At 50.8% G+C, this 22,992-nt stretch overlaps 9 protein-coding genes across 9 annotated transcripts; 5 read left to right on the forward strand and 4 right to left on the reverse strand.

Annotated features, from left to right (window-relative positions):
• Positions 1 to 3,827: 3,827 nt before the first annotated feature.
• BDP55DRAFT_732606 (uncharacterized protein) lies at positions 3,828 to 4,957 on the forward strand (the record flags this gene model as incomplete). The annotated part of the gene is made up of 2 exons (XM_060579967.1): positions 3,828 to 4,352; positions 4,412 to 4,957. The coding sequence occupies 2 exons, from the start codon at positions 3,828 to 3,830 to the stop codon at positions 4,955 to 4,957; spliced, it is 1,071 nt and encodes a 356-aa protein (XP_060424992.1).
• A 728-nt stretch (positions 4,958 to 5,685) lies between these two features.
• Positions 5,686 to 7,915, reverse strand: BDP55DRAFT_590821 (major facilitator superfamily transporter). The gene is made up of 3 exons (XM_060570921.1): positions 7,778 to 7,915; positions 7,325 to 7,722; positions 5,686 to 7,060 (listed from the first exon to the last, which is right to left on the reverse strand). The coding sequence occupies exons 1-3, from the start codon at positions 7,901 to 7,903 to the stop codon at positions 5,776 to 5,778; spliced, it is 1,809 nt and encodes a 602-aa protein (XP_060424993.1). The 5' UTR covers positions 7,904 to 7,915; the 3' UTR covers positions 5,686 to 5,775.
• A 381-nt stretch (positions 7,916 to 8,296) lies between these two features.
• Positions 8,297 to 8,782, reverse strand: BDP55DRAFT_636212 (uncharacterized protein; the record flags this gene model as incomplete). The annotated part of the gene is made up of 1 exon (XM_060572859.1): positions 8,297 to 8,782. One exon carries the CDS (start codon positions 8,780 to 8,782, stop codon positions 8,297 to 8,299), a length of 486 nt encoding a protein of 161 aa, XP_060424994.1.
• Positions 8,783 to 10,339: 1,557 nt separating this feature from the next.
• On the reverse strand, positions 10,340 to 11,596 carry BDP55DRAFT_732608 (zinc finger protein-domain-containing protein; the record flags this gene model as incomplete). Its single annotated transcript, XM_060579968.1, has 1 exon — positions 10,340 to 11,596. One exon carries the CDS (start codon positions 11,594 to 11,596, stop codon positions 10,340 to 10,342), a length of 1,257 nt encoding a protein of 418 aa, XP_060424995.1.
• Positions 11,597 to 12,194: 598 nt separating this feature from the next.
• On the forward strand, positions 12,195 to 13,379 carry BDP55DRAFT_320590 (acyl-CoA N-acyltransferase). Its single transcript, XM_060566768.1, has 2 exons — positions 12,195 to 12,804; positions 12,889 to 13,379. Exons 1-2 carry the CDS (start codon positions 12,369 to 12,371, stop codon positions 13,203 to 13,205), a joined length of 753 nt encoding a protein of 250 aa, XP_060424996.1. The 5' UTR covers positions 12,195 to 12,368; the 3' UTR covers positions 13,206 to 13,379.
• A 1,202-nt stretch (positions 13,380 to 14,581) lies between these two features.
• On the forward strand, positions 14,582 to 15,354 carry BDP55DRAFT_677175 (uncharacterized protein). The gene is made up of 3 exons (XM_060575872.1): positions 14,582 to 14,796; positions 14,851 to 14,916; positions 14,979 to 15,354. The coding sequence occupies exons 1-3, from the start codon at positions 14,629 to 14,631 to the stop codon at positions 14,985 to 14,987; spliced, it is 243 nt and encodes an 80-aa protein (XP_060424997.1). The 5' UTR covers positions 14,582 to 14,628; the 3' UTR covers positions 14,988 to 15,354.
• Positions 15,355 to 16,211: 857 nt separating this feature from the next.
• On the forward strand, positions 16,212 to 17,482 carry BDP55DRAFT_697132 (ketoreductase; the record flags this gene model as incomplete). The annotated part of the gene is made up of 7 exons (XM_060577647.1): positions 16,212 to 16,243; positions 16,306 to 16,441; positions 16,517 to 16,600; positions 16,654 to 16,786; positions 16,846 to 17,048; positions 17,103 to 17,292; positions 17,346 to 17,482. The coding sequence occupies 7 exons, from the start codon at positions 16,212 to 16,214 to the stop codon at positions 17,480 to 17,482; spliced, it is 915 nt and encodes a 304-aa protein (XP_060424998.1).
• Positions 17,483 to 20,004: 2,522 nt separating this feature from the next.
• On the forward strand, positions 20,005 to 20,582 carry BDP55DRAFT_636217 (uncharacterized protein; the record flags this gene model as incomplete). Its single annotated transcript, XM_060572860.1, has 2 exons — positions 20,005 to 20,105; positions 20,159 to 20,582. The coding sequence occupies 2 exons, from the start codon at positions 20,005 to 20,007 to the stop codon at positions 20,580 to 20,582; spliced, it is 525 nt and encodes a 174-aa protein (XP_060424999.1).
• A 452-nt stretch (positions 20,583 to 21,034) lies between these two features.
• Positions 21,035 to 22,833, reverse strand: BDP55DRAFT_677176 (oxidoreductase). The gene has a single exon (XM_060575873.1). The coding sequence runs from the start codon at positions 22,661 to 22,663 to the stop codon at positions 21,296 to 21,298; it is 1,368 nt and encodes a 455-aa protein (XP_060425000.1). The 5' UTR covers positions 22,664 to 22,833; the 3' UTR covers positions 21,035 to 21,295.
• Between the last annotated feature and the right edge of the window lie 159 nt (positions 22,834 to 22,992).

Raw genomic sequence — 22,992 nt, forward strand, 5'->3', positions numbered from 1 at the left:
CTAGCTTCGAGCACGTAAACAGCGAGTGTTTATCGTTGTTATCGAAAGCATTATCACATCCTCAAGCAGTCGTAACTTGATAAGGGCTTACTATCTGTTTGATTGCCTTAGATGCATTTGATACCGAGTTTTGGTACCATCTCGGCCAACGCAGTCTCTTGGCTATCCTTAGAGTCAGCGCCTAATTGAGGGTAGCAACTACCTGATAAAATAAATTGCTTCCGAAATTTAAGTCACACCTAGTTGTCTTCTTGCACTTAACCTAAGTAGTCACCTGCATCTATTTTTAGTCCCGGTTACCGATGATTCTAAGTTCAGGATACGCAGATGACTCCACGCCTGGCGATCTATCTGCTAGTGATGTTGGAACGTGTATCTCATATACGAGAGCTGTGACTATTAACCAGGCGAGTCAGACTGCAGCTTCGCGAACAGTGCATTTACTCATAGTATTCACAGGGCCTCCAACCTTTGAACTCATGGCTCAAGGTAAAGCAGCCTAGACCTTGAGATATGGAAAGAGACTCGGTATTAGTAGCTGAACCAGAATTGCACTGCGAGATTAACGCCAATTATTTGGAAGAAAAATGTTCCTGAATGGTGGTCAACTCTACTAGAAAGAGAAAGCAAGTGATTTGGAGATAGTTTCGATGTTCAATACTGTTTCGACCACGAGGCCTTGCAACATTGTGACTTTGGAAAAGTACAGGCGCGGCAAAGACAAGAGGGAACGCAGGGTAAACAGAACTCTCCATGATAATTTCGCTGAATGAGCAATAAGCATGTCACTAAATGAACCAACAGACGTCAACGGCAGAGTTAAGAAATACTTTCCTGCCGCAACGCTAAAGACCATTCCTGTTCGATGATGCATTTGCGATGCGTACCGAAGATGTGGATGATAAGTTACTGTCTCAGGTTTCCCTCGTGACACCTATCTAAGGAAAATTTTCCTTGGCTAAATGGAAGTGCGCTGTCAGAGGTCGGTATCAGCTTGATACTTCAGCATGAAGGGACGGTTTCTAACGATGTGACTAGGGTAGGTACAGATTTTGCATGAATAGATGCAAATGTTTGTAAATCTGATAAGGCTATCGACGAATATACGGCATTACAGAAATGATTACCTTCTTGACATGGGGTTATCTGGTAAGCTCACTCTCACAGCGGCCGAGACTTATTCATATGATCAAATGATCTCGAGTAAGATCAGAGCGAAAGCCCCACCATTCTGCTGGAACCTGTATCTCAGACAGCTGGATTAGCTCGGTGAATGCCGAGTCTTGCTGTCGCCAATGTGTGTTCCCAATTAGTATTCAACAACTTAAGGTCATGGAAATTCGTAGCAAGAAGCCCAACCGAGAGATAGTCTTCGCCAACGATGCCAAATTTCCCGGCTGCGCTTAGGAACTGCGTGCCATTACGAAGCCAGCTTCTATTGCCACAGTGGAAATGAGCGACGCAGTCAGCCGGAAAGGCATCCGCTGGAGCTGATGCCAAGTCAATGATCCTCCAAATCGAGGACTGCTCCGGACCGTAAGCGAAGTTGAAAAATGGGGCAAAAGCGAGGTAGATCGGACTACGTAGTAGGCAGCTCTATTGAGTTCGGCTCTCATTGCATGATTGGGTTCAATCTACTTCAGGAGGACGAGGCCTGGCTATTGCATGAGAACCGCCGCCAACCCCAAAGCCCCAAGCGCCAAAATTTGCTGTCCTGGACTCTTAAGCTCCTAGGTTTGGAAGCTGTGTCTTTCCGATCCATCGGGCCACCTCAGGGGGAGCAGTCGCAAACGCCTTCCTTCGTCGGATTTAACGAATGCGAGCAGGCCAAACCCGTAGACCTACCAAGACCATTTCTTCCCAGGCCTGAACTGATATGCATGTGCCTTTACCTCCCCTTTCGCGGCTGTCGACAAAGAGCTACCCAAAATGGGAGCGGGATCAAGCCCGGGAATAGGCGGTAATTGCATGTACGGGAATAAACATGGGGAACTGATCATAACTGGCAGTCACAGCTTGGTCATCATGAAATGGTGGATTTCTGACCTGGCGGCATCCGTTGACCTGTCACGTAGAACCGAGAAGGATCATCCAATACATTCCATGGACGTGGCGGCCCGATGGTGGTATTGCTGTCATCACCAAAGGAGGATGAGCGACTCCAGCAGACACCGCTAATGCTGGGATGCTGCTAATATTCGGTACCTAGCTCAGTACGAACAGAAATCAGCACATTGAGCTCGCGTTCGCGTCAGTAAGCTCAACTCTCGCGTGGCTCTCAACTTGCGGGAAAACCCCAGGGAAACAGAGCACGAGCTTGGCAGGCACCTGGGATATTGCTGTGCCCTCGGCACTGGGCAGCCAAAATGCACGAGCATGCATATGGCTTTTGGGTACTAAATTATCCCGGGTATATAACCTGGGGTCCCAGATAGTATGTTAAGTAGGAAAGAACTTCTCCTCTTTTCCTCACGGGCCAAAATCTCAGAGCCACGAGGGTGCAAATTATCACAATGCACATCCATTGATTGCACCAGTTTACGTGATTGACCCCGACGGGAACCCGAAGGGCCGAAGGGGGGATTCCCGTGCCCATAATCTCCTCAGTTGCTTGAGGTTCATCGGACTTTCTCATCCGAGCAGACTGATCAGCGTCCCAGCTCCGACTGCGGACGGCCGCGGTTGTCGCCCATCTTATCCAATCATGGCCGAATGTGAGGGATGACGACCAAGCTGGGGGTTTCCCTGATGGCAGGTTTGCCTCGACGACCCATTCGCGCCCCCAAATAGACAGGGCTGAGTTGCTAGCGCTTACTAACTTATAATTGCGCCCACAAGCGGTTTGGCTCGGTTTCTCGAGCTCCCGCTGCTATATTTCGAGTGGCGGTTACCGCCCGCCGACTTCTTGTTTTCCGGCTTTTCTGGTTTCTGATGTTTGTTTCGCTTCTTGTCATCAACGGTCGCGTGGCTGACTCTTCGTGAAGGTTAAGAGAATTTACAGTTGGCTTTGACGCCGCGGAGCTTCGACGCTAAAGCGCCTTTCCCTTTCCCATGTTGCGGTTATCTCGAGAACCGCGACCATCTTTGCTTCATTGAGCAAAAAGGATGACGCCCAGGTTTGCCAAGCAAATGCCGGCGCGAGTGGGCCTGAAGGATTTCCACGAAACGGGGAGAGGACATAGCCTGAAAGGCTGGCCCATCTGATGTTGTCTCACGTCCTAACGGGACTTTGGTGTGATCTTTTGGCGTGCTTATGTCGCCTGTCTGTCTCTTCCGATACCAGACCACATAGTTTCACAGATGCACCGGCAGCGTTGTACCCAACCATTCGTCGGCCAGTAGGGGACTTAATTTACCGCCGCAGAGCCACCTCAAGAGACGATGATCCTTCATGTATTGGTTCGTGGCGTCAAGGGGCGGAGTGTCAAATAAGCCAATCCCCAGCCCACCCGTCGACTGGCGTGTGTCTCCCGCTCCTCTCCGCCTTGAGTTGGTGTAGTCAATCTGACCCCCTGCCGCCCTCAATGCTGATGCCTTTTAATAATGGGGTCGGCACGTCGTCCGGGGGCCCCTGCAAGCCTCCTTGGGTTCCTGTCCTTTTGAATCCTTTTCCTCCCTTCTATTTTGCTTGTTCTGAGAAAAATCGCTTTCTGAGTGTGATCATTCTGATGTTGGCTTAATTTCGGCGTTTTGAGTCTCATTCGTCGTCCTGCGAACACCGCAGATACGCTGGAAGACGCCGAACGCTACACCACCGAGAGCACGTCGACGATAACCGTCGAGTCGCCGCATCCTCTATTTAAGAAGTCGACAACAAGACAACAACGATGTCGGCCGTATCGCTGGACTCGAATGTCTGGTACGCCATCTCGGAGGGGCGCGTTGCGAACGTTTCAACACCACTCGACAACAACCTCCAGGATACCAACAATGGCCTCAGGGTCTTCGGCAAGACAGACGCGGTATGGCAATTTCAACCAGTGCCAAACCACGATGGCCGGTATCTTATGAGACTAAGCTCAGCCGGCGTGAGCCAACAGCTTTCTGTGTGCTGGAGTTCGGCGGAGGTTCATCCTAGTGGCACAAGAGGGTGCTTGAGAAAAACGGAATCGGACGAGACTCAGCAATGGGACGTCACTGAGTGGGCGAGTGAACCGGGCACCTACAAGTTCACGAACGTTGCAAACGGCACAGGCTACGTGCTCGATGTTCACCCCGGATCCAACCTCTTCATGTCGAGCGAGATCGAGGGCTCCGACGGTGTTTCAGCTCGTCAACCTGCTCAGCACTGGATCATGACAAGTTCAAAAGCTGTCAACGATGGTGCATACTCTACCATCTACTCAGCGGGCGTAAGTCTTTCTCTATAATCCACAACACGATCGAGTGGTACTCTAACTCCAAATTCCAGACTACACCCGTCAGCACCGGGTCCGCAACAGCCACAGCAACCGGAACAGGATCGGGCGCCATCACTCCTACAGCAACCAGCGGATCTGCCACCGCGAGCTCCACTGCGGTAGCAGGATCGTCTTCAGGGGGGCTATCATCAGGCGCCGCCGCCGGCATCGGTGTGGGCGTCTCCCTCGGAGCCATCGCGCTACTTGGCGCCGGGTTCTTCTTCTGGTGGCGTCGGAGAAAGGCCAAGAAGGAGGTAGTCGTCGAGCCGAGCGAACATCACCACGAGCTTGGCCACGATGGCAGCACAGTTGGCGGTAAGCACAGCCCGGGTACCATCAACGCCTCAGCACTTTCTTCGCCATCGCCAGCCAACGATTACTACGGCGGACAAGAGTCAAAGGTTCTCGGTCACACACAGCCACACTCTTATGCTGCTGAAGCCAACACGAACCCAATCTACGAAGCCCCTACCGAGGCCCGGTATGAGTTGGACTCGGGACATCACGCATCACCCAACGGTCCAGCCCAACTTCCAGACGACCATGGAAGAAGATGAAAACAGAGCGATAGAATGAACCAGCAATACGAGGTTACGGGCGTGACGAGGACTTGGGCATTGGAGTATTCTCTTCCTTTTATATACCATTCAATGCCAGCGGGTCGAGAGGGCTAGACGGCCTATGTGAATATTTAGGGCCAGGCGTTGGGACTCGCTGGACATGCAGATAATGAATTTGAGTTGAGCATGGCTCAGTTTACATATCCTCTACCTTCCTACCGATGGAGGATCTCGTAATAGTATAGTTGGTATCGTATGTCGTCGCTATAAGATTGTGATTCGTAGTCGGGTGTTGGAGTAATTATTCACGAGGGAGATCGTTCTCGAACGCAATGACTTTCCTTCATGGGCTCTAACGCTATCTGTTCAGAACTTCGCAATGAACTGGTGCTTGCGACAGCAAATACTAGATCTCTGAAATTGGTTCCTGCTATTCTATTTGAGATTCCATGAGAAGCAGATGGGTTGCGAACAAAACTTCCCTGGAGTTCGGAGAGAAATCAAGGGTGAAGCCAATCCCGATCAGCTGCCGGCTTCCTCGGCCCCACACTCGGCAGTCTAGACTTAGACTGCCTCCACATGCCAGCTACCTATACCTACCCACGGGAAGAATGACTAGTCGAGGAGGTATGGCTTCAATTGTTCGGTTGGAAGATTATGTGCAAAGCATGGACAGGCTATTGACTCATCCGTGTAAAATAAATACCATCCTAAATATTGATTCTAAATATTACGTCTCCCCATGTCTGAGCGTTTATAAATGCAGACAGGACCGGTGTCCCGTATCCTGAGCGTCTTGATTCAACGTGACATTCTCAGTTCTTTCCCATAATCTGCTCCGAGTGAACCGTTCTGACGGTCTCAAACTCGATCGCTTGGCCTTCTTCGGGAGTGGTAGCGCGCTTCCCACGATTCTGGGCCATTTCTTGCCCCATAGCAGACTGGATGTGGTTCGTCATGTACGCCGTGGGATCTTCAATAAACAGAGAGCAGATCAAGGCAATGACACTGAAAGGGATGGTGATGTAGAACACGATTTTCAAGGCGTGTCCGGCTCCCTCTCGCACGGCCTCTCTCAAAGCATCTTGGATCTCTGGAGTGATACCCGGAACATTGACCAATGCCCGAGGGTTGCCCAAGTTGAACTCGATCGCCGCGGGAATAATGATACCAAGGTCGGAAGGGTTCAGACCGTTGCTGATGGCTGCGTTGGTGAGTTCTTCGCCAGCGAATGCGCGGAACTTTTCTTGGAAGATTGTGTTAAAGATAGCGTTGCCAACCGCGCCGCCTCCTGATCTGAAGGTACCTAACAGGCCCATCGCCACTCCCAGATTTGAGTGCGGAACGTGGAGACTGGCAACAGCATAGGACAAGATAGTGACCCAGACGAACATGGGTACACCAAAAGCAGGAATGAAGGCATATGCAAACTTGTGGTTGGGGTAGACAGTCGCAGCACTGGCGCCGATGAAGACTGCCTGGAAGGCCATGCCGATGACAAGTTGCCACTTGATATAGCCAACCTTGTGGGCAATGAGAGGCGCGAGAACACCAGTGAAGCCAATCATCAGGGTGTTGGGTAGTGAGAGCGCACCAATCTCAATGCCGTCCGTCGTGAACATGTACAGGAACCCTTGGGGTAGGAGGGCTGACATGGAGTTGAAGTTCATACCCGAGACGAAGAGGACAACAAGAAGGACGGAGTAGCGACGGAACATGACAAAGAGCTTCAATGGGAACATCGGATGAGCAGCAACCTTGAAGTCGTACGCAAAGCCGACGGCCAGGACCGCGAAGCCAATGACGATGGGTGCGATGGCGCCGGCGCTATTCCACGGGTAGGCTGGGGTGCCACCCCATGTCAGGCCGATGAGGGCAATGGCTAGACCGGCCGTGAACAGAAACAGACCAATCCAGTCTACATCCCTGAGTTGTTGCATGCGAGTCTTGTCAAAGTCGCCCCGGGGTCGCGGGGTTGGGTGGTAAGAGAACCAAGTGCCGGCGATGGAAATGACCTCAATAATGATGCTTAGGCCGAATATCCATCTCCATGAAGCGTACTTGAAAAATGCATTGCCGAGTAGGACGGAGAGGATGCCCCTGTGAATTCTAAATGTCAGCTACCTTGGCTCTTTCTCGGCAGACGAACACCCCAGGTTTGATCGATTAGTCGAAGTGCGGGGATTCCCCACGTCTAGATCTGTGAAGGAGGTGTGGTCGGCAGGGCGCCTGAAGTCGGCACCCAGATATATGTGCCGAGAATTTGGGGTAAGAGACAGAGTTCCTTGACTCGGGGAGGCGTTCGAACCATGCGACACGGAACACGGGAAAAGAAGGGTCAGATGTTCAGATGTTCAGACTCACCAGGGAACAGCGATGCCAGATTCCAAGATACCCAGACCAAGAGAACGCCACTTGTTTGGGAGCATCTCCGGCACACCTGCGTAGGAGACGAAAACGAAGCCAGTTCCGATGCCGATGAGTGTCTCAGCGGCAATGAGCGTTCCGATATTCTGCGCGGCCACCGCGGCGATGGAGCCGATGACAACTGTGACTTGGCCACCAATGACCAACATTCTTCGGCCGAACACGTCGCTGAGAGGCCCAGCGAGGGAGAAGGAGCATGCTGTCGAAAGAGACCATGCTCCTACAAGCCAAGCTAACTGGTCTTGTCCGCCGAGCTCTGTAGCAATTTGCACGACGACGGCGGCGACGGTAAGGAACGCAAGTCCAACACATGGACCGAATGACAAAGCCATAGACTATGCATGTTAGCTGGACTGCACCAGAAAGACTGGGGAGATCCAAAAGCCTCACAAAAATTGCGATCCATGTTTTGATGCCAACTTTTGCCTCGGATGGGTTATCCTCCAGCGCTGCGCGATGAGGATCCTCTTCAAATTCGATGACAGCTTTGGCCTCCTGTGCCATCCGTATTTTCATCTCGCGGTCTCGCCCTATGTTGGATGATTCGTTATAAGACATTTTGACGTTGCGCAAAGAGACTGAACTCTTGCAAAAGATAAGAAAATCCGGTTTGCTTCTGTTCAATAGTAGTTCAAAAACGTGGCGGTTGGAGTCTTAAAGGTTCATCTCGAAGAAGCCGCGACATGGCACGGGCTATTCATATACAGATTTGGATACAGAGTACCCGAGCTTTGGTCCGAGCGGGGGAACACTTCAGAAGCTTAACAACAAGCAAATGCTGATTGAACTTTTGAAGAGAGACATCGCCGTGTGATTGGAGTAACGTCGAGTGTGCCATCGAGAAGGGTACGGAACCGGGGTTGATCCCCTTACTTCGATGCAACCTGGCGGGGGTTGAGCTGTTATTGATTAGCGCGACGACGCCAATGTGGGAGGGGAGGGGTCGGCAGATACGACTACTGCAAAACCTCGACTGTTACATGAAAACCTTCTTGTAATAAGGTTTCCTGTCGGGGACGGCAGCCGCTCTCGAGAAATGATAGTTTCGCTGGGTTTCTTGGTTCGACTGGAAATGGGATCGCATGGCTTGTAGGGTGTTCCATTGGACGATGCTGCGTTGACATTTGTCTGCATTTGGTCAAATTGAACGTGAAAGTTGGATAGCATTCGACTTCTATGGGCTGTGCCATCCCGTCTCTCCCGAGGTGCAGGTTGAGCGTTTGTCAGGAAAGTAGTGCCACTATCTGCATCGTATTGCTGATCCGGGAATTCTACATACTTTAGACGAGATGGTGCCAGCTCTTGATTGGAATATGCTCTCGTGCGTTGATTGTAACCTGTCCCATGCAGATGTTCTTGGACATCCCTTCTAGTACAGGTTTCGGCCGACGACATTGCGTAGATCCAGCTGACTGCCGTGACTGTAAGGAAGTGAACACGTGGGTTGGAAAGGACTTGCTAGGACTAGCCTTGCTGAGTCTCTTACTGGTTTGGCTGCGCAGCTAGTGTCAGTCGCCAGTACGTTTCAATGAGAGCACGATCTCTGCTTCAAAACTGCCGAGTGCTAAGAAGGCCAAGTCGGCGGAGCTCGAGGGGCGCCAAAAATTGACTTCCAGTCGCCGACAACGCATTGAGTAGCTTCATCTATCTCGAAGATCACGCTGTACCACGTAGCCCTTTGGACCAACAAGCGCCGGGAAATCTCAGCATATTTGGCTTTGCCCAGACGTCATCAACACGTCCGTCCTCTTCTCGGCAGTGTGGCTGACCGTGACCATCAGCCCGCGTTGTCAAAAGTATCAGCCAAGTTGAAATGGACACAACAACGAGGGAAGGAAAATGGTCTCCGTTCTGTAGAGATCAATACTTATATTGCCTGTAGTTCTACACTAGTTGTCGGAGGGAGGGCCGTCCAATCAGTGCCTGGCGGTGTTATTAGAGCAGTTTTATCTGGTCTTGTTCTAAAGCTTATCTTCTTACAGGTATCAATAGTGAGGCCAATCAGATGTAATATTAGTCGATTGATTTAAATTTCTTGAATAAATGTGTAACACAACCCTTCAAAAAATCGAATGCGAATTTACATCCTGATATAGAAGGTGATGGAGAAGACAGGGCATTCAGGTAGTCACCCGCGAAGGTGTTGAACCATATCAGGGAGGATGGAGCATCGTTAGGATACACCCATCCACGAAAGATAGGATCTAGTTAAAGTTGTTGTGGGAAAGAAGAAAGAAGGGAATGCTTTTTTCGGTGCTTAGATTCCGAATTTAACCAAAGCGTGTCACGGGTGCAGTAATCGTTGTTGATCGTGTTGAGCATCCTCAGAAAGGTGGGGCTGCAGGACAGTTATCGCCGGGCATAGTCAAATGCGAGAGTCCGGAAAGACAATGCTCGATGGCCTGGAGTCTATATTTAATTCTAAAAGTGTGCGTAATTTTCAACATTGGCCTCAGTTTTCGACGGGATGTTCTGAGGTACGCCGGGAGCAGATCCAGCGCTGAGTGCGGCGAGGGTGAGTTAGTTCCAGCCAAGCCTTTCTTTTTTGTATTCCGAACAGGCTCACTCTAGAAACACTTGTAAATGCACTTTGAAATGGCCTATTGAGCGTGTACCTCCCGGTGAGCCTTTGTTCGGCATCAAGTGATTCACGGCGGTGGAGCAAATTCCACCCGTTCTCCCGGCCCCACTGCACGATCGAGCCCCGCCGGCAGGCCAGGTACCTCGTGCCTTTCTAGTCAAGTGACGGGGCATTTGGTCAAGTGGTCAGGTTGGGTATGTTAATTCTTAGTGATTCAGGTTCTAAAGTTTGGGGTTCGAAGCTGCTTCTAGTACAGCCTTTTGAGAGCTAAAGCTATGTATCTTGAATTTTCGAACCTTTCATATGCCTTCGAGGCCCTGAACCTAACTAGTACAATCCTATGATAAGTACTTCCTTCTAATGGGTGCTCATTAGTCATTGAAGTCGACATAACTCCTCTGCTTCTTTTTGCCGGCGGATCGTAGTGGTATAGATATAGTTGTCGATGCTCTCGGCGGACCCTGAAGCACGGGAGGGCATATTAATCTTTTCTTGCCTTCCAATTCGACTGCCTTGATGAAGACCTTGGCTAGTGTATTGTCTTTCAGAATCTTAGCCGAGGTCGCCAGATACACCTGCTTGAATTTACGCCACAGCTTTGCCTCGGTAGTGTCCTGCGAGTCCTCCTCCGTAGCTGGCCTGGGGTAGTACGGATCATTATCCCAGAATCCCCTCACTGCCCTTCCCACTCCCTTGTTGTCCATGGTGATCTCTCCCACCTGGTTGAAATCTAGAAGCCAAACCTGCACCGACTTCTGATGAGACTCGGAGCCATCAACGGGTTCCCGTGTCGTCTTGATCGATGCCCACTCTGCGGTTCGAGTTGTCGGTCTCGGCGAGGAGGCGAGGACGAACTCGACATCGAATGCATCGTGCTTGGTCTCCCAATGCATCACTGCTAAGGCCTCTGCCATCGGTGCCACGTACTGAAGTGGGTCGAGGTTGAGGATCTCCAACTTATCCAAGGTCATTTCGAAGTTGCGCAGTTCGAAGCCTCCCTCAACTCTGGTATTCTGTCGACGCCGGCCCAGGTACAGTCGAGCAAGACAGTTGTTGTTCCTTCTGATAGCACGAGCAGCCACTCTCTGCTCTTTGGGACAGAAAACTTCGATGATGGCGTTGCGAATCTCTAGAGGTAGTGCCGGAATCCGCTCAGATACGAGGATCGCCATGTTTCTGCTGACGAGAGATCGGTTATCCGGCAGCTTGCTCGATTCTCTGTTTTCTTTATACCAAGCGCCGAGCTTTTCCGGGTTGATGAACTCTGCTGGACGAGGAATGCAGACTTGTACCGCCATGTGTAGGCCGGCGGCGTAAATCTTCCGATGCGCAACATAATCGACAAGTAATTCCGGGAGTTTCCGTGACTCTTTTGCCTGTTTGATTACCTGGCCGGTGCTGCCGAAGTCGTAGATGGTGGCGCAAAATCCTTCGCCGATGTGTTCAAGTTCCTCGGTTCGGCGCTCAGCAATCTGGCCTTCTTGTAATCTCAGGAGTGAACAGGGGTCCAGAATGGTTTGAAGTGAGAGGTAAGAGGACAGTGTTTCAACTGCTCCTTGACTTTTGGCAAGACTAGCAGTATGAATCTCATCTCTTCGTTCGCCATTACTTTTTGTTGGGCTGTCCATAATGACAGATTTGAAAACTGCTTGACTAGATACAGATTTGGTAGGTGTAGTTAATCAACTTTTTGAGCGCAGAATGAAGAAATCTTCCCAGAAGAGCCCATTATATAGTTCTTGTGCAGTTATTTTTGGAGAAACGGAGAAAGGGCATGGTAATTGTTGGCGTAACACTTTTGGTCTATGGTAGCTCCGAACCTTGATTGCGATGTAGGCTTTACATCAAGGTCCTCAAGCGCTGATTTACGATACCTTGAGCTTTCTAAGGGCAGGCAGTTGTCTCAAGCTGATGGTCAACTACCTTTCTCCGATATTGTCAGAAGGGATCTTAGTAGCTCCTGAGAGTTGACACCTTTTCGACCATCATCATAAAAGGGTGACTAGATTCCTTGTTAACCTTGGTGTCGAGGCTATCGCAACGACTTGCAAGGATAGGTCGCCTATCAAGTCGAGTATGCAAGCTGTCTTTGAAAATAGGGTATGTAGCCTATTGGTATAGGTCCGGCCGGTGAGTCATCCGGTAGGCTCCGCACCCCGGGACCAATCTACACTCCGTACAGCCGAAAAGCGGCTAACCGAAAGTGATTGGCGCGACAATCTCCGTGAACAACCCCTCCCCCCCGGTCTTGAGTGCAAAAGGTAAGCACCTTCGTAGCGTGTAAGCCTGAAGCCTCGCATAAAAACCTCACATCAGCTTGCGTCACTATATCAGAGAGCTCTCATTGAGAAATTCCCACGTCTATCTTGTTCGATCAAAAACAGTGCTGCGTCTATCACGATGGCACCGCAACCGCCAACTCATATCCAGCTAGCAACCGAGGCAGATGCAGATGCCATTGCAGCCATACACTATGCAGCTCTCGAGCAATTTCACGACTTCTACGCAACGTTCTTCGAGCGCCATCCGCGAGACATTCTCCCACTTTCAACGCGACTCGCTTTGAAGAATCCCAAGAATCGTTTCCTGATCGCCGTCGTACCCGGCACACATGCCGTTGTAGGTTTCATCAGATACCACGTCGTCGATGCGACAGAGCCGCCTGCTGCTACCACACTGGCGAAGCCGACGGAAAGTGCGGATACCGAGCCCACCGTGCCATTCATTTTCTCAATCAAACCTCACATGAAGGAGATGTGGGAGCGCTTTGGCCATCCGAGAGAGGAAGAAATGGATGAGTGTTACGAAAAGGCAGTGGATGGACGGCGACATAATTGTAAGGGCTATGATTTGAAGCTGGCAGTGACCAGAATGTGATCTGGGCGCCGACCGCCGACGAATGTGCTGACGTCGATATCAGATGTGAAAAATATAATGGTGGACCCTAATCATCAAAGGAAGGGTATTGGAGCAAGTTTGCTCAAGGCGGTCATCGACATCAGTGACGATGAGAAGATTCCGACTTTCCTTGTTGCTTCGGCTGAAGGATATGGACTGTATAAGAAATTGGGGTTTGAGGATCTTGGAACCTGGACCATCGATAACGACTACTGGTCCGAGAAAATCGTTCAACACGAGAACGAGCTTGGAATCGTGGGCAACGAGGGGTTAGCGGAAACGTATCGGGGAACACATGAGGTCGAGAAGTACATGATGAGATGGATCATTGAGGAGTAATGATCTTGAAGTGTCAGCCAGCTTCCTAAGAACCATAATCAAGAATGGGCAGGTACTACTCTGGACACCGAAGACCACAAGTAAGTACTACCTCGACAGAGGCCGTACTATTGGTAGCATGACCATGGCGCTCTGGGCTCGGATTCTCCAGGTATCGCGACTGAGCAGCAAAGCCTCATCTACCGCTCGGCTTGCTGTTGACTAGGAAGCAACGAAAACCTACTCGCTTCTCGTGAGCCTCTGGAAAATCCAGGACTGTTATCGGCGAGGTGCGTTTCCCCGCCGGTATAATTGTGGACGTACGAGGTCCTATTTCCGTCAGGCTAGAAAGTTCGCCATGGATCTAGATGCCTGTGAGGCCAGACTCTAGGCAGGTAACCACGTACTCAACTATGCGCCTGGCCTGTTCTATTATTTCCGCCTTTGCCTACTATTACTCGTTGGAGCCCCCTTTGATATTCTGTAATTGTAAAAAGCTTGGAGTGGTTCTTGCGGGCCTCCTGACTCGAAAGTCAAATTGGACTTCCACATTCCGACAAAATCACGGATAGAAAACAGCAGGTCAAGCAATCAAGGGCTCAGTGTCTGTGGGGGAATATTTGAAGGGGCGCGAGCGATGAACGTACGAGACGGGAGGCGCCCGCGCAATATAACTCTGAGTTGAAGCTGGTGGTGCCGGCTTTCATAGAAATCCGAGACCGAAGCTTCGGAACCCATCTTGAGTACGGAGTAATACTCCACACTAACGAGTCGCGACCCACGAGTCACACGCAGTGGCCCCTGTTTCACTTGCCGTTGGATACTTTCGTCGTAAATATAGGCAGTCGTGGGATACATACAGAGCCAGAATCTCTTAACTTTATTCACGTAGATGAATGGCAAGCCTTAGCGATGCTTGCCAACGCGGGTTCTCCCCGTGGTAATTTCCATGATTCGATCTATTCCCAGGATTAGCCTTCTCAGTCGGGATGAACTTACCGCACTGCAGCTACAATTATGTGAATGGTGGGGGAAAATGCACGCTGGAGACCTCTCGTACGTACACCCAGGCTCTAGCCACACTGCCGCAATAACATGGAGAAGCCCGCCGCTCCAACCCCACCAGTGCGATTCATGCCTTCCGGACTACCCTACCGCCTCGAGGAGAAGTAGTACCGGTAATTAGAAGGAGCTACCCATACATCATTTAGTATGCTTCTCCCGTGAAACTGGGACATGAGGCTCATAAGTTATACTTTTCCCACCCTCGTGATTAGATTGGTACTCCTCTTGGCGGCCTAAGATCGCCTCAGACTATGTAGCTGGAGTTCAAGTGCAGATACATAAGACGATGGTAACTCCCACCCGAGGCAACTAATTCAACTCTCTCAGCCATCAGAACATTGTACAATCATTCCGTAAAACTCCAGTCTTTATCGCAACGATGCAGCTTTTCAACGCAATTCTCGTATTTGCCTCGCTTGCAGTGGCTGCTCCCGCTGTGGATGTGGCTGCCGCCCCTCTTGAGGCGAGAGCGGCTCCTAGCCCGTGCTACTCCAACCAGAAGTTGACCTGGAACACGGGCCAGGTCCCTGGTAGCGGTGGATGGATCGTACGTACTTTTCCCCGTACAAAGACTGTGGTGTTCTAATTACTGTAACTTCAGTGCTACGAAACCCCCTCCGGACCCTGCACCGAGTACTCCTGGAAGACCGACCTTCCTTACTACAGCGTAAGCAGAGTACCTGTTCTGAAGACTAGCATTTGCGTTTACTAATATTGGATGTTTCTTAGTGCACCTAATCTGTTTGCCCTCTATGTGGCGACATGAGCGTTGAATTCGACATTTCCAATTGCATCCTGAGCTAGTACATACTGGATACCAGATAATGCTCAGATTCACTTCAGGATATGTCGCGATTTTGGTTCATTGTACAATTATTGCGAGGGGCGCCACAAAGGCGTACAACTGTCTTCCTCGTGTAGCATTATATAAGCGATCTACTCATCCTTTGTGTCATGATGCATTACTATCGGGCGAGCTGGTCATGGCCTTGCACTTACAAGATGCCCGTGACACTCTTAAGGCGATCCAGAAGTCTGATGCAGACCCCAACATCTTCGTCATCGCTGCCCATGATGCCAGTCTGCATGATTTGGTCGACTTCTTCCCCAATCGCGCAAGCAAATGGCATGCAAAGGGTTGGAAGAAGAAAGGCCGCTGACAGTTTTTGCACGACTTTGCTGCTATGCTGATCAAGTAAAATCTACTAAGGTGGAAGTGTGTGCATGGAGTCATAAGGACCTAGAAAGCAATAATTCATCATGCGCATTTGGTTCCTGCAATTTGATCAAACACATGAGAGCGCAGAAGTGACTGTATCGCCAACTGTACCAAGTTGTCAATAGTAGATCACCAGCCTTGTAACTATGTTCTGCCATCGCTAGAGCCACTCAAGGGATCACAACCATGGATCAAATTTGACCGATGGGGTGATCACCGGGTCTCCGAACAGCTCAATTACGTAGCCATTGCCTACAATAATTATCCAACCGACTAGTGCAGGCGCGTCCTTGCTTTTACCATCACACGAAGCACGTAGATAGCAAATATGGCCGATGTCTTTACATCAAAGTCGTAATTCGAAACAAGCCCGGGCAACGGAAATATACAACTAGGCTAGGTTGCAGGTATCACCGTCCTCGCTCGTTCTCGGCAGTTGCTTGGGGCTTGCTACTCCAACACTCGGCCCATAATCCGGATGTAAAGACTTTCGCCGTCTTTGTAACTTGGAAGTCCGTGATAACTACAATAGAGATAGCGAAGTCCGTGTTTGTCCTCAGAGGTAGATTCATAGTCTCGTGGATGAGCAAAGGTTTCGTCGCTTAAGGTCATTCCGATAAGACGAGCCTGTTACGTAAAGTACTTTAGCCCCGAGACGTTGAGATCTTTTACCTGCCATGTATCGTTCCTTCAGTCGATATCACGAGATCAACAGAGATAATGCGTGTACCGGCTTCATCGCCATGCACGCCATCAAAGTGCTGCTAGACCGAGGGTAAACCCTCATCCACATAGCCTTGCGGCCATGCCCTCACTAACGGTCTGGAATTCGGCTAGCTACTCCGTAGTCACGACAGTACGAAATCAGGCCAAGGCTGATATCATCAGTGAAGCGTTCCCTAAACATTCGGCCGACAAGTTAAGCTTTGTGTTCGTTCCCGATGTTGGACGACCAGGGGCCTTTGACGAGGCAGTCTGATCTGATCCCCCATTCGACGCCGTCATACACACTGCGAGCCCGGTCACATACGGAGTCAAAGACATCCAGGCAGATTTGATCGACCCAGCTGTTGTCGGGACCACCAAGATTCTGCAGGCTATCAAGGCGGGATCCCCGCTGGTCAATCGAGTGGTACGGACCAACTCTTACATAGACACGTTGCAACATCAGCTGATTCTTTTCAGGTGATTACGGGGTCCTTCGTCTCCATGTTGGATATGTCAAAGGGTCTTTGGTGTGGCCACACGTATGAAGAGGCAGACTGGAACCCCATCACAGTCGAGCAGGCACTGGGAAGCCCAGCTGGCGGCTATGCAGGTAAATTCACCTCGACTCGAGTCTGCACTCTGCACGTATACCCCAACGCAATAACTCAGCAAGAAAAACCTTCGCAGAGAAGGCGGCGTGGGATTTTCTGAGTGACAAGTCTCCAGGATTTACGATGTCTATCATCTTACCCCCTCTCGTCTTCGGTCTAGTGCTGCAGCGTCTAAACAGCCTTGACTTCCTGAGCGAGTCAAATCAGGTTATAAGAAGCTTTATCAACGGTTCGATGGAAAAACTCATACCCACAATCGAGGTGAGTCTTCTTGTCATACCCTGATCCGCCCAGAAGTATGCTCATATTCACTAGTATCCAATCTTCGCCGATGTCCGTGATGTAGCTTTGTGTCACGTACGGGCCATGGAAGAGCCCGAGGCCGGGAATAAACGCTTCTTCGTTGCCAGCGGCCACTATTCGAACCGTGATATCATCGAAATCATTCGGAAAAGATCAACCAAACACCGTCATGATCTGCCATCGGAACATCTTTCGGGTGGTGGTAAGTGCTTTGAGGACACGTGCCCGGTATTACAACCGCTGACTCCTGGATAGACATGCCAAATGCTGTGTTTGCCATCAACACTCAGTGTTCTGTGGACATTCTGGGAACGAAATGTCGGACTTTGGAGGAATGCATTGCCGACGCAATCGAATCTTTCGTGGCCGTAGAGTCGCGAGACACCTACTAGGCAAAGAAGAACGGGCAGGTGTTAGAAACATTGTCCGGACCATGGTACAAGCAGCTGGGAGACGAACTCGATAGCCATAAACTTTCAGGGTCATGGTTCACTCGATAATTAGAATATTGGATTACCGAAAAGCTTCGAAGAGTCGGCCCGCTCTATTACTATCCAAGCTCATTTAACCACAAGGTTAAGCTTTATGTTGCATTATCCATCATCAAGTTCTATCCAACAACACCCAAAAACAAGGCGAGGATCGGGTTGATTTTCTCACTCACTCGGAATAAAGACATCACGTCATTCAGAAAGAATCTCCGCAGTCCGGGTAAGTCGTTGGTAAGGTGCGTCATGGATGTAAGTCCGTAGGATGCGTGCAATACCCCAGCCATGGCCGTAGGTTATGCCAGCGACTTTGCTGATAAGCCAATGCCGAAACCGAAAGTAAGGCGACCAGTTCCGAAGTTAAGCTCATTGGACACACCTGTCATATGCTCAGTCTATCAGATGATCCATGCACCATGCACCCTTTGACTGCTGGATGCACGATGCGGGTGCCGCCGTAGCTGTTCTTCTAGAACTCAATCAAATGGACGGAACCCAAAATACCAGCATCGCGTGACATTTCAATCTGGACAACGTGGATTGGTGACAACGTTGCTCGTACATATCATTTATGAACTCTCTCGCTGTTTTCTGCCTCCACGTTGCGAGCGGTTCTGATTCATTCGTGTCCTCGGGCCGAACCGTGCAGATTGACAAACACCAAAGTCGGAGGGCTCAGCGGGGATGAATCGCAAACAGACATAGCGTTATGTACACATGGATCGATTTGCAGGTAAGCAAGAATTCTGAACACTGCTACTACGTTCCCATTCGCTCCCGTCCAGATCATCTCATGTAGCGAAACGAAGGTTCGCGCGGCCATGTCCGTGAACGAACAGTTGGTATTATCCACCCTTTCGGCTTCCTGCCGATTTCAAGATCACCAAAAGATCAACTTCCTTGCGTAACGATATCAAGGTGAGACCCATCTCTTGGCCAGTGTCTTGATTTGGTCCGAGTAGGGTTCCTAAAGGCAATTACGCAGTACGACGAAGCTCGGGGCATACTTCCCAAAGCCTATCTAGATGTAGGTATGAAAGGTTGACTTTGAACGATGGATACAGATAGTGTTCCCAGGAAACAGGCTCTGTTTCCCCTCTCTCCGGGCCCGAATGTTGTCCTCCGGTTGGCCTAAAGAACGAACTTCACGGGTTGCATCCGAATGTACAGTTTCCCACCTCAACCATGATGTTTACATTGCGATCGATGCATTGACTTCAGCCTGCTATTACCTACTTGATGCCAGATGTTTGGCTCGTAGATATCTATCAACACCTCACACAGAAGCAAGAAGGTACAATAAACGCTCTTTAAACCTATCGTTGAAATTTCTCCTAAGGCTACTTAGTATTCTCGTAGCTGGGATGGTTAGGCCTGGCGCTCAAGTCGGGAAGCCCAGGCCTGGTCCCCGATGGCTATGCTCAGAATATGGCCTTACTTATGGCTTGGACATCACGGCTTTCCCGAGGAACTCGGAAGATAACGTTACCGTTGGCCAATCTTTCTTGGATTGCATGCTCAGATCAGACTACATCGTAAGCCGACTCATTAATAATAACGGCTGTAGGATGCAAGGTACCAGCCGAGATTAGCGGGGAGATTGTGCGCGTCTCGACTCAAGGTGCTCCACAAGATGAATTAAACATGCATGGAACGCTGCATGGAAGCGTGGGTAAGGCACTTCGAACGCGAGCTCACGACGTTACCCGGGCTCAAACGACGACGGAGAAAACGACTCCAGATGGAAGTCGCAAAACTCCCTGTGCGGCGTGCTCGTACTCGCCGAAGAAAAGTAACAACAAACCGTATTGGACAAGCTTTTCGTATTGAGCGGACGGGCGGGGAGCTCACCCTTAATAGAAAAACGGCTTGTCAAGTGACGTTTAGGCTAGATGAACGTCTTTTAGTCTTCATGTCCGTGTTCGCAGAACCCAGAATCGTGGCCCCAGCGTCCACACCCTTGCGTGGAGATGGTGAGGTGTCACGCTATGGGCGGCCCATGGTCATTGGTCTTCGAAGAGAACTGCTCAACTCAACAACGGCCCTCATCGAGAAGCCGGGACCAGGTGACCGTGAGCGTTGGAACTTTGTCGAATTCGCGAACCGTTACACGGAGGCTCCGTGGGACGGCCGGTGCTCTGTGATTGAATTCCTCCGCCAGTTGGACCGCCGGCAACCTTTGAGAGATGTGTTGAGACGAGTGGATTTGTCGTCACCGCCATTGGTGGCTCTTTTTCAGATGCGCGAAAGCTAAGAGCTCAACCGTTCTCTTGTCACGAAGTCTGTAGAACGGTTTACTATAAGATCCAGGCAAGATCCCGCCTCGAATTGGTCATTTTTCCTCATCATCCAACACACTTCACTCTTCAGCCTCTCTCTCTCACAACCATCTCAAACTTCTCACGTCGACTGCGAGATTCTTCAAGATGAAGTTTCTCAACGCTCTACTCACCTTGTCGGCCCTGGCGGTCAGCATCGATGCCCTTCCGGTTTCGGTGGCCAAGGAAGAGGATGCCAAGACTTTCCAGTTAGTAATGACCTCAAAACTAGGACTGCCTTTCCCAACTAACACTATACCAGTGACATGTCTCTACATGACACCGGCATCATAGCCCGCCAAGCTCAGCCTCCCCAACTTCCTCCATCAGGCTTGATTCCTGACGCGACGCCTGAGGATGACATGGACGAATTCGAAGAGGTTGAGGAAGTTGACGACGTCACGAATCCAGGTGAAGTCGAAGCCGAGGGCAAGAAAAAGAAGAAGAAGAAGAAGAAGGGCAAGAAGAAGGGCAAGAAGGAGAAGAAGCCCGAGAAGCCGGACGCTATCCCCGCTGCTGGAGCTCAACCTCCGGCTGCGGGCGCTCAGCCGGTTCCGGCTGCCGGAACCGTTCCAGCTGCCGCTCCGGCCAAAGCCCCTGCTCCCGGAACGCCTGCAGCCGCTGTTCCTCCGCCTGTACCCGCGCCGGCAGCTCCGCGATCATTTGCCAAGGCATTCAAGGCTTAGTCGCATTTAATTTTTAGGGGCTTTTACTTTGTCGGAGTTTGGGAAATGGGTGCTTCGCAGAAGGATATGGGTACCGATAGTTGCTGGATTCAACATTGGGGTTCTTCGGTAGAGGTTTTGGGCGGCTTTCTTCTTTAGTCATGTCATGCTGTTTGATACAGTGCTGATACTTGATAAATGTACAAAAGTTCCTTTTCTCAATCTTTACCTATCTCGGCCAAAATTGGTGCCGTTGCCATTTTAGGAATGTATGTCAACTAACATGCAATCATCAGAAGCAGATGGTTATCTGGGTCTGGGTATAAGGACTTTCCAGGGGGCTTGCCAGGATGGGGGCACTGGGTATATCCCTGATTCAATGAAGGTAATGTCGGGAATTTGAAGTCTTGAGCCTCAACACGCGCAAAGTAAGGTGACTTCCAGAGTCACTATACACGACGTTAACACTACGGTTTCGTAATTGAATCGATGCATTTGTCTAGTAATCTTGGTTGAAATAAAACACTACAATTGCCAGGCGCTACGTTGACAAAGTTACTCTCCGATTCTAAGATGACTCGTGACCAGTGTATGAGACGGAAATGCGGATAACACGTTTCCGCGTGGAACCAGTGGCTCTGTCTCGTTGCATCAACCACCGAACGCTGACGTCCAGAATAAGTCCAAAGATAGTGAAATGGTGCCAAGATGTGGGCCGTCTACGCAATCCCACACTATGCCGCGGGGTTGCCTCTTGCGGTCCAACCACTGACGACGGATCCAAGTGCCAAACCAGGCGCCTTTGGTCCGGCAGTTAGCAAAACACCCCTGATCAAGTTGAGAGCCTGTGTTCCGAGAAACAGCGGTAGCTTCAGTCTTTGCGCCTCATCCACCGCCTCCTGAAGCTCGTGTGATATTGTTTGGAGTTGGCTCTCGTTGCCGGAGGCAGTCCAATCGTGCGGTGACCTTCCGGCCGCGATAGCATCCACAATGCGCCGGCCCTCGCCGGAAAGCATGCTGCTCCCACCGGCAGCGTTGATGCAAAGCTCAAATACCTGCTCCAAGTCCAGACCAACAAAACGCGCAAATGCAATCGCCTCGGCGGCCGCGCAAAGATGGATGCCACGCAGTAGGCCGACGACGAGGCCTAGCTTACTTTCCTCGGTCGTGACGGTCGGCTTGACGGGCCCAACCTTTCCCACTCCTTCGATGTAGAGTCGGATGAGACTCGCATCGTCATCCGGACCGTAGCCTTTACCGAGGGCGGTGAAATAAGCCTGCTCCGCCGTCGAGGTCATCGGAGTGGGAAATCCGGCCCGGCGCGCTTCTGAGGTGATAATGCTGGTGTCTTTGAGAATGATCGTGACCGCGCTAGCCAGAGGTTCGTATTGTGCGTCCAGCATGCGCGGTAGCCGGTTCTCAAACATCCAACTCCAACCTTCTGACTTGATGATTTTCTCGCCCGTGTTAGGGAGATCCAAGCCCAGATGCGTCGCAAAGCCCAACGCTTCGCTCGATGATAGAATCTGGTTGGCCGCAAGTACCTGATGGCACATTTTCATGTTACTTCCAGCTCCGATGCCGCCCTTGACGATGTAAAGCTTCTCAGGATCCGACATGGCCTGCAACAGGTGAAGCCCCCTTCTGACAGCTTCCTCTTCTGCGCCGGCCATAATCGATAGAGTACCTGCCGCAGCTCTGGCAGCCCCTCCGGACACCGGACAATCCACCAGAGCAATATCATCGCGATTTCTTGCAACCAGCTCTTTCTGAAGACCTTGAACATAAGCGCATGGTACCGTCGAACATAGCAGCACCACTGCTCCTTGCTGAAGGGTCGATAGGGCCGGAGCGTCACCTGCAAACAAGACGCCTTGCGCCTGTTCCGCTGTGGCAACCATGACAACACAGAACTCCTTGCCCGCGACAGCTTCGGCTGGACTTGTCGCTGTGAGACCTCCTGCTGCTTTGAACTTGTCTAGTGTCGGCCCATAAATATCGAACCCCGTCACAGGATATCCAAGACGAACGAGATTGGTCGCCATTCCAAATCCCATGGCCCCAAGACCAATAAAGGCCGTGGGCTGCTTGTTAGAGTCCATGATGTCTTCGTTGAAGGGTAAAAGGGCGTGTGTAGGTGTTCTATGGTGCCTTGGAGTAAAGTTGAGATCAGTACGGGGAGCCAAGGACGTGGATGAAGGTGACCGGATTCTCGCAATCCGTCATCGGCGACACAACCCCCAAGATTAAGTAGAATGAGGAGAAACTTGAGTGACGGCGAATGAGAGATGACTTCGGATCCAGGTAACCCGTCCATTCGGTAGAGGTCGGTAGCTCGGGGTGACGAAGGCCTTTTCCCGAACCGAATGCTGCTCCGATTTCACTCCGTAACCACGGCTCGCGCGGAAAATCGGCCCATTTCCGCCCCAGT

This window comes from Colletotrichum godetiae, assembly GCF_030913485.1.
Source record: "Colletotrichum godetiae strain CBS 193.32 chromosome Unknown BDP55scaffold_51, whole genome shotgun sequence".
NCBI classification, from domain to species: Eukaryota; Fungi; Ascomycota; class Sordariomycetes; order Glomerellales; family Glomerellaceae; genus Colletotrichum; species Colletotrichum godetiae.

What these genes read in the sequence shown, in the direction of transcription:
- BDP55DRAFT_590821 (XM_060570921.1), bottom strand. Translation starts at nt 7,903, where the DNA reads ATGAAAATACGGATGGCACAGGAGGCCAAAGCTGTCATCGAATTTGAA. An exon ending in AAACATGGATCGCAATTTTT is followed by an intron (nt 7,723 to 7,777) that starts GTGAGGCTTTTG and finishes TAACATGCATAG; the next exon opens with TCTATGGCTTTGTCATTCGG. An exon ending in TCTGGCATCGCTGTTCCCTG is followed by an intron (nt 7,061 to 7,324) that starts GTGAGTCTGAAC and finishes TAGAATTCACAG; the next exon opens with GGGCATCCTCTCCGTCCTAC.
- BDP55DRAFT_320590 (XM_060566768.1), top strand. Translation starts at nt 12,369, where the DNA reads ATGGCACCGCAACCGCCAACTCATATCCAGCTAGCAACCGAGGCAGAT. An exon ending in GGATGGACGGCGACATAATT is followed by an intron (nt 12,805 to 12,888) that starts GTAAGGGCTATG and finishes CGTCGATATCAG; the next exon opens with ATGTGAAAAATATAATGGTG.
- BDP55DRAFT_677175 (XM_060575872.1), top strand. Translation starts at nt 14,629, where the DNA reads ATGCAGCTTTTCAACGCAATTCTCGTATTTGCCTCGCTTGCAGTGGCT. An exon ending in CTGGTAGCGGTGGATGGATC is followed by an intron (nt 14,797 to 14,850) that starts GTACGTACTTTT and finishes CTGTAACTTCAG; the next exon opens with TGCTACGAAACCCCCTCCGG.
- BDP55DRAFT_677176 (XM_060575873.1), bottom strand. Translation starts at nt 22,663, where the DNA reads ATGGACTCTAACAAGCAGCCCACGGCCTTTATTGGTCTTGGGGCCATG.